The sequence below is a fragment of the Bidens hawaiensis genome, unplaced genomic scaffold, assembly GCF_021521415.1.
Source record: "Bidens hawaiensis isolate Kalapana, Puna unplaced genomic scaffold, B.hawaiensis_p1.1 tig00037026_1, whole genome shotgun sequence".
Lineage (NCBI taxonomy): Eukaryota > Viridiplantae > Streptophyta > Magnoliopsida > Asterales > Asteraceae > Bidens > Bidens hawaiensis.
Genome location: NW_027496460.1, coordinates 54,809 through 64,729, shown reverse-complemented (window position 1 = coordinate 64,729; position 9,921 = coordinate 54,809). Strand labels below are relative to the sequence as shown.

Here is a 9,921-nt window from a genome sequence, read left to right as displayed (position 1 = left end):
TTTTTTAGAATTTTTTTAATGGGTTTTTTGTGTGGCGACAAATTCTTATCACTCTTTTTATTTTTGTCTCCCTTTTTATTTTAACTTTTCTCTTTTTTTTATACCATTTTTATTTATTTTTTTATGAATTCATTTAATGTTTATGTATCCATGTATATGTTCTTGATAGTTGATATCCTGCTAATTTAGTGCATTCCAAATAAGAAAAGAAAGCATTAATTAAAATAAAGGCATTTAATATTTAAGATCACAAAAGTAACATCTTTGCCTTTTTTTGAAAGGATTCAGTCATGGCTTCCTTGAGTGTCTCACCACTATAAATTGCTTTCCTTGGCCCCCTGTTATTCTCAATCTATTCTCTCTCTCTCTCAAACTCTAAAAATATAAAATTGATGAGGGCAATGGGTGTTTATTTCTGGGCTTGTTTACTTGCATTAGTTCTCTATCTTTTCATCAAGGTTGCCTATCAAACTCTTGATTGTTACTTGCTTACACCCATACGTATCAAGAACATCATGTCCAGGCAAGGAGTCCGTGGCCCCAAACCGAGGTTCCTTATCGGTAACCTCTTGGATATCGCTTCCCTCGTCTCCAAATCAACCTCATACGACATGCCCACCGTTGACCATGATGTTGTCCCTCGCCTCTTACCTCACTTCGTCCTCTGGTCCAAAATTTACGGTACCCGCATACACCCTAATTATGTGGTATTCAATTCAGATTCGGTTGAATATACACATCTTTTTGCAATTTTAGTAAAAGTAAACAGCAGTTTAATATGCAAATATTTTTTTATCCTTTTTTCCTAAAGTCGTATGAAAACCAAGATCCTTACATTATGATTTATTTTGGCAATGATTATACGGATATATGTAATCTTATTATGATTATGCAGGAAAAAGATTTATATATTGGAATGGTACGGAGCCACGGATGTGCTTGACAGACACAGAACTAATCAAAGAGCTTTTAGTAAAGCACAGCACTACTTCAGGCAAATCATGGCTACAACAGCAAGGCTCTAAGCACTTCATCGGCCACGGGCTTTTAATGGCAAATGGCCAAGATTGGTACCACCAACGTCACATAGTTGCACCTGCATTCATTAAAGATAAACTCAAGGTTGAAAATACTCATGCATACTATAAATATATATATACAGGGTTAGGTTAGAATAAAAACCCACTTAAGTTGTGAAAACTTTAGAAACTTATTTTTAACCACATGCTTTTAATTAAAGATTAAATCTTGTGGTCCACAATTAAAGTTAATAAAAAATGTTAAAGTTTATTTACATTTTCTCTCTCCTGAAAATATATATAAAAATTACTAAAAAATGTAAAAAAAATAGCAAAACATTTTTTTATGTTTTCGATGTTTTGTATTAAATGTAACAACATATAACAAAAAAAAAAAAAAAAAAACCAATGTTACATAGGGTTTTTACGGGGTTTTCAACTCAAAAGGGTTTGCAAACTATATTTCTCCATATATATATATATAGATATAGATAAGTATTGTTTTCTTTTATTTGTTTTTACCTTAATAACAAATCAAGTCTGATATGAGTTGTGCTTATTTAATGAAGAGTTATGCTGTTTATATGGTGGAATGCACCAAGGAAATGATTCAATCAATGAACACAGAAGTGACAAATGGACGATCGGAGTTTGAGATTGGGGAGTACATGGCTCGGCTCACCGCGGAAATCATTTCTCGAACAGAATTCGATAGTAGTTACGAGAAGGGGAAACAGATATTTCATTTGTTAACCGTTTTACAACAATTATGTGCTCAAGCTAGCCGTCACCTGTGCCTTCCTGGAAGCCGGTAAAAACGTTCACTCTTTTTTTATTGATTTTCTTTGTTTAAAGCTTTAACAAGGAAAGGAAAGAAACAATATATTTGGATGGGTTTTCTTTTCGCTAAAACTTGTTCTAGCTATATTATGTTTGCAAAATTGGATGTTTATAAAACTATTATCTCAATTTAAAATTCGCTTTAGACCCCAATAAATGTATTCGAAAAATTAATAAATTTATACTTTAATGCAGGTTTTTTCCGAGTAAATATAACAGAGAGATCAAATCATTAAAATTGGAGGTTGAGCGCTTGCTGATGGAGATCATACAGAGCCGAAAGGATTGCGTTGAGATCGGTCGCAGTAATTCTTACGGAAATGATTTACTTGGGATGTTGCTGAATGAAATGCAGAAGAAAAGAGGAGACAAATTCAACTTGAATATGCAAGTAATAATGGATGAATGCAAGACCTTCTTCTTTGCTGGACATGACACCACTGCATTGTTACTCACATGGACCATCATGTTACTAGCTAGCAACCCATCCTGGCAAGACAAGGTTCGAGCCGAGGTTAAAGACGTCTGTAATGGCGGTTCACCCTCGGTAGAGGATCTCTCCAAGCTCTCCCTGGTATGCATTGAATTGTATTCTGAACTAACACGGTAATTAAAACATTAATTTTGTTTAACAGAGATAAAAATTTTAATTGAAAGCAAAGTTTTACTAATGTACACATTATTTTATAGTTTAATCCTTAAAATGAAACTTGCGTAAGAGATATCAGTTAATAACTAATTAATACACATTAATTAATTTCGTACCAAATAAGTTAATTTCCATATAACTGAACACATGCTTAATAAAGTATACAAATGAATTTAATAATAGTTATTTTTTTCTTAACAATACCCTGTAAGTCTGTAACTCTATTTCTAAATCATATAATATATATTTTTACTACCTCACACTTATAAAAACAAAGTAATATTTAAATAAGTGTACAGAAATATTACATAATGGTTTTAATTTTAACGTTTATTGTTATTTGAACGGCACGTTTTAATTTTAACTTAGAAAAATGATACTTTGACTTGTACGTGACAACCTCCAATGATTAAATGAGTTGAAAGATATCACTGAAAACTATCGGATTTAAATATGGCAAAAATATGCATGGTTTTCTGGTCATCTACATATTTTTTATTTATGTAAATTAAAATAATGCTTAAAATCATCCACCCTATTGGTCCGGTAACCATATTTAATCGATTTTACATAAATTTGTATTTTATTTTATTGAAATAAAATAAACATATATTATTTTGGTACCACTGATTTTATATACATCTAACGTCAAGTGTTAATTATGCAGTTGAACATGGTAATCAAAGAATCTTTAAGATTATATCCTCCTGCAACTGTGCTCCCTAGAATGGCATTTGAAGATATAAATCTCGGGGACCTCCATATTCCTAAAGGGTTATCGATATGGATTCCGGTACTAGCCATGCATCACAACAAGGAGATATGGGGTGAAGACGTAAACGAATTCAACCCGAATCGGTTTGCGGGTCAGTCATTCTCTCAAGGACGCCATTTTATGCCATTCGCGGCAGGCCCTCGTAATTGTGTTGGCCAGTCTTTCGCTCTTATGGAAGCTAAGATTATTTTGTCAACGTTAATATGCAAGTTCAAGTTTACGTTATCAGACAGTTATCGGCACGCACCAGTAATCGTGCTAACTACAAAACCTAAGTACGGGGTTCAAGTTTGTTTGAGCCCCTTGGAGGAATGAGAGGAATGCTCTAAGCTTTCTAATTCGAATTTATCAATTTTGACTTTTTGGGTTGGTTTCAAGAATATTTATGTATCCTTTAGTTTAGCCTTTTTGAGAATTAAATATATAAAAAGTTTTTTAAAGAGTGAGAGACGGAGCAATGCTTGTAATGATTAATTATCACAAGATACGCTAATAAAATGAGAGGAAAAGCATTAGAACTTTTAAATACTATTTATTGTTGATATCATAACTTCCCATGATTAATATTATTAGTATTATTTTCTATAACTATTTAAACTAGTATTTAGGCAATGTGTTTCGGGTGGGCCGATAAGTCTAAAAAAAAGTAGATAAAAAACTTGAATCATACACATGTGTTTCAACATGTTAACTTGCAAAAAGAAGTAAATTGAAACGTACAACATAGGAACAATAAATTAGTCAGAAACGTAAAAAACAAAAACATTATTCAAATGGGTTTGACTTAATAACATATTCACATCCTACACAATATATTTTAGACTAGGTTTGAGATTAAGTTTGAAAAATGCTTATTAGTTTATTGGTTTTTTCCAAAAGCCATTTTGAAAAGCCAGAATTTAAGGTTTTTAAAAAACTGTTTTTTAACTATCTCAAAAGGCTAAAATAAAAAATATTTTTGTGATTGCCAAACACATTTTAACTTATTAGGTTTTTGAAAACACCAATAAGCCAATAAACATTTTTTAAAATAAATTCGAAACATGCTCTTACACATATCATACCTTACATACTTACATCATGCGCAACATATTTGCACACTATATATTAACACAACAAATTTATTCGCTAAACATTCACACAACATTCAATGTACACAATATATCTTGTAGGATTAAATGTTTGTGTGAATATCTAGTTTGTATAATTGAATGTTGTTTGAACTAAACCAAAATAAAGTTCGTGTGTAGGTTATATAATTCAAGAATGGAAAAATTATACAATTGTTATAATTCCTACATATGACAAAAAATTAATTCATGTGTAGGCTTCAAACATATCCATTTGATGAATATAACATAATAGTAGTTGCTAAACGTACCATCTGCTAATAATTTTTACTAAACCTTCTCCTTCTTCAAAATTTCACAATAATAGAATTTAAACTTCCCTCCCCTCTCTCTCCCCCCCCCCCTATATGTTATATTTTATAGCATGGTTAGTTTAAAAAACCTTCTTTTTCCAATTCTTTTAAAGAAAGTTTTTTATATATGTTATAAAATATGTTTATAATTATTTTAAAACAACCGAAACGCTTTCTTTTTTTCTTAAACCGTTTCTTTTTGTTTAAACTTTTTTATAAAGTGTTTTTTAAAAATAACTATAGCAATAGTTTACATTAAAAAAAGTTGTATTAGTTTTTAATAAATATAAATAGATTAAATAATATATGACTTGATCAATAAATTTGGTTATGTCATCAGGTGACCTTAATCTTATGCACACGAACCTAATGAAAAAATTCATATTGCTTTGATTTTGTTTTTTTGCTGTAGGGGAAGAGGCATATGCTAAGAAAAAATATACAACACTTTTGTATCGTTTTTATAAAGACATTATATCATTATTTTTATTATATATTTTATAAAAAAAACGAAGAAACTAAATAGAGAAAGTATTTTGAATTTTTTTTATATAATTAATTTGTTATTTAATATTTTAAAGAAGATTATAAAATGAAAAAATGTTAGAGAGGTTATGCCAAATAAAATTGTTAAAAGAATTGTATGAATTTAATTTTGCTAAATAAAATTTAATTGTGTATTAATTTTGATTTAGGTTTGAAAAGAGGAAGCATGTGATGAGCATTAGTTTTGATTTAATTTAGTTGTGCACCTATACGACATTTCTACTCCTTTTAATTGAAAAGAAAAAGGAGTTTTATTAATGCCATGGTAATTACAAGTATGTTATTCTGGTTTTTACCATTGGTTACACATGATCAATTATTCAAATCAATTTCTCACACTTCTTGTACTAATATCATTTATTAGATGAACCAACCCTTATATATGGGGGTGAGTTCATTGTGGGGCAAAAAAAAAGTGGGTATCGAGGATCCTATGAAAAAACGAACCCCAATAGAGCTCATTCCAACGACCTTGGAACTTGCGGGTCGAACCTTGACCAGAAATCATAACCATAAGCCCTAACGCTAAGCTAAATAACCATAAACCGTAAAGCTAAACTGTAAAATCTAAACCCCAAAATTAAACCCAAAATATATATGTTTAAGTTTCGATGATCCGGTTCCGATTAACGCCGCTAGAATGAGTTCAATTGAAGTTTGTTTGGTTAGTGGTTCCCTAGTTCCACGCATTTACATGTTTCCCTAATAAAACTCCATATATATATATATATATATATATATATATATGAATCAAATGAAAAATCATCTTAAAAAAACTAAAAAACTTTTATGTTGTTTTTTTTTCCATTATTCTTATATGTTGATATTGTTCAAAAAAATAAAATATTAAAAAAACCCCCTCGTCGGTACGTAAGCTCGTTGGTGTAGTGCATGCGTGAAATAGTGTGTATTTCATATATGCATGAGTGTTGTATTGCATAGAATACAACATTATTGCACATATTTGATACACACTATTATATATATGCAATATAAGACTAATGCGCACATAAAATACACATTAGTACATATGTGTAATACAACACTAATGCACATGTGCATTACATTGACTTTTTTCTTTTTTTTTTACATATAATACAACATACTACACATATTGTTGTGTTAGAAAATTGACTAGGAAGATTGGAATCTTCTTAACCTCCTAAGAAAATGGCTAAGTACGGAACTCGAGAAAGCTTGGACCTTCGAGCACGACTTTTACTAGCTTGAGCATTATATCTTAAACATGTAAAGATTATTTTATGGAATTCTTCTAAGTGTTTAAATTTTCGAGCAAGCTACATTTCGTGGAGTAAGGATGTTCTTCATCAAGCACAGTTTGCTATCCGAGCAAACACTTGATCTATTCGAGCTTAAACCAAAGTTTACGAGTATTTTGGCAGGTCGAGCATGGATACAATAAAGAGTGATCTCAATATGTTCTAAGTAAAGTTTCAAGCATGGTTCAATATCGAGCAACTTTCAGTACCTGAGCATAGTGGAGTTGTTCTCAATAAACCTTAGTGAAGATTGAAGAGATCTAGAAGAATATGTTTGCTCGTGGGATTTGTCCGAGCAAAGCTGGGATAAATCATGAAGATTGAAGTCTACTAGAGTAGAATATTTCTAAGAAAAATATTCTTAGTAAAGGTTGTTTGAAGACACGTTTCGAGCATACTCAATGTTACAAGGTCTGCTCAACAAGGATATATCATACTCGAAGACCTATTTTACACTTGTATTTATTTTGATTGTATTTTGTAATCATTAGGGATTCTTGAGGGAACTTCTATAGGCTTATGTAAAGAATACTAGATTTACATAATAGGCACGCGTGCATAAACGATTAATGAGAGACTAAGACATCATTTATGCAGACCTAGTACGAGCGTCATTGAATATGAAACCCCAGACGTTCCATGCAAACCCTAAACACTTCCATTGTTCTTGAGTGAATATTATAATATAATGGAAATGTTTTGAGTATATTTGTGAGTGTTTTAAACAATCATATAGCTGTTCTACTATCTTGATTATAACTGATTCTGCAGGATATAATCAGTGCGTCCTCAGATATATTGATTTTGTGTGTGTCTTTTCTTGTCAACTGTTATAGTTTAACACGAGATGTCGGTCTTGACAAGTGGTATCAAAGCTTTGTATGCTCACTGAAGACCACTGTGTTGGAAACATTGTGTTTGTGAAGGTTTTGCACCAGATCTAAGGTAGTTAAGAGAGTATGGACGATCAAGAAGTATCTATCAACAAGATCCCAAGACTTTTGCGCCAAGAGAATTATATCAAATGGAAGATGCTGTTTGAGGCTGCGGTGAACTATAATGGTATGGAGCTTTGGGCTTCAATTAAAGATGGCTCTTTATATGCTGAAGTTAGGGTTGTCATGGGAAATATTAACTAGTGTGAATCATCACACAAATGCTAAGGCCATGTATGATACGGTTGTTGAGATGTTTGAAGGGAATGTTGAGCTTAGAGATATCAAGAAGGATAGGCTGAAGCAATAATTGGATTTGTTTAAGTTCAAGAAAGGAGATAGACTAAATTATTTGTTGCAAAGGTTTATTGCAATAGTAAATGAGATTAGGATAATGACGTAGACTGTCGTGGTCTACTCAAAAACAATTAATTAAGGACTTAAATACCTATAACTAGTACGGGTTAGTAAGGTCGTCTCCACAAGGACTCAAGGAAAGTGCTAATTTAATATGATTAAATTAATTAATTAACTAAGGCGGACAGACAATGTCAAGTGGTTTTTAGAAAAAGATTTAATTAAAACTAATTATTACTTAAAAAGATTTGTAAACAATATTAATTAAAAGTATTCATTCTAGGTTCGGGTAATGTGATATTCAACTTAATCACAGATTTACTTGTCTTGATTGCGCTGTAATTACTAGACCTAGTAGTTTGATTGTGATGACAAACGATACCCTAACCGAATTGTTGACACAATTGAACTCGATCTACACAATTACCAATTTATGTTTTATGACAACTAATTAAGTAGCATGAACCGATGATTATAAGTTCAATGACACAAGAGCCTAACCCTAAGTGTTGATGAACAAAACCAAACAAGTGATGCACTAATCAATACTCACAAATATAAATTGTTTAAACAACCAAGCAATCAATTAAACAAGATAAAAGTAATAACTCAAATCAAGTTCATAACTTTAAGCATCGCAAATCTGATCTTCAAGAGGAATTACGCAAAACCCTAGCCTAGAATGAATAAAGGACTTAGCCGAACATAATCATAATGTCAAAACACTTATCTTTGATGAACATGCAAACCCGAGATGAACCGGAAGCCTTGGAATGGTGAGAAGTCGTCTAACACAGCCTCTTTTGCCTCTGGAAATCGTTATTAGCCGAATGGGAAGGTTAAGGGGTTTATATAAAGCAAAACCTAAATTTTTGGTCGACTTAAGCATCTTCGCGTATCGCGAAGATGTAAAAGGGTGCTTCTTCACGTATCGCGAATGACAAAATAGTCGCGGCTGAGTTCCTGCAACTTCGCGTATCGCGAAGTTGCCCTTCTTTGCATCTTCGCGTATCGCGAAGATGTAAATATCAAATTTTCATTTTTTCTTTTCTTGCATGCCTCGTGATGCGTGCACTTCCAATCTTTCACTTCTCGATCTTCGTTCCAAGCCCGTAAATATCCTCGTTAAGCTCCATAGCTTCCAATATCCTGAAAACACGTAAACAATGCTTGAAGTACCAATGTTCATTCGTTTATTAACCTAAATATAACTAATTAATATATAATAATAACTAACTTTTACCCAACCATCACATATCCACACTTATCCTTTTTCGTCCCGAAAAAGATTTTGCAATGGAATCAGAATCAGAAATCATTCTTGAAATACTTCATAGATTATCTTATTTAAGCACAAAGAACACAAAAAACCGCGATTGCTGATATTGTTGTCCACTTAAACCCATGCCTTAATACTTACCGGGAAAAATAAGGTGCGACAGTTTTATTAGTTCATATGATTAAAGTGGAACCCACACCCTAAAGCCCTGAAGCTGCCTTACCATGCTTCATTATAGTTTTACCGAACCAGACCACCCCAACTTGACTTAATCCTTAAGATTAGACGATCAAAATTTTGCACATGTGTACAACTTTTAAGCCCATATGTAATAGCTAAGACAATCTTGGATATTTTTATCGAACCAAACCTAAACTCAAGCATTAAAGTTTACCAAAAAGGCCATTAGATACGATTAAGGTGCAATTAGGTAACCAACTAGTAAATAGCCCCCACTACATGACATACCCCCGTTATCAAGCAATACCCCGAAGTCCATCACCATACGTGAGTAGGCACGAATTCATCTGTAGGGCTTACATATGACGTGTCTCGTGTGGTCCGTTTCTTAATGGTAATGAGACACAAGCACGGGGACCCCATATGACTAACAGCGTGGATGATCAAGTCAGTAGTGAATTTGTACTTTTAAAGCACTTTTTGTGATCATGTTTATTGACTTATGAATTGGCAGATAAACCGCGGGTTTGCTCTTTTTAAGCTTTTTTAATATGAATAAATCCACTTAGGATTTACGCATACTAGATGATAAACCGCATACCGACCCATGGTCTCCGTTCCACGGGGCATCCCATCAA

The 9,921-nt window shown here is 32.4% G+C and overlaps 1 protein-coding gene across 1 annotated transcript; it reads left to right on the top strand.

Moving 5' to 3' along the window:
• Positions 1–339: 339 nt before the first annotated feature.
• Positions 340–3,725, top strand: LOC143588964 (cytokinin hydroxylase-like). The gene is made up of 5 exons (XM_077069843.1): positions 340–681; positions 896–1,122; positions 1,589–1,830; positions 2,055–2,433; positions 3,176–3,725. Exons 1-5 carry the CDS (start codon positions 393–395, stop codon positions 3,596–3,598), a joined length of 1,560 nt encoding a protein of 519 aa, XP_076925958.1. The 5' UTR covers positions 340–392; the 3' UTR covers positions 3,599–3,725.
• The last annotated feature ends 6,196 nt before the right edge of the window (positions 3,726–9,921 follow it).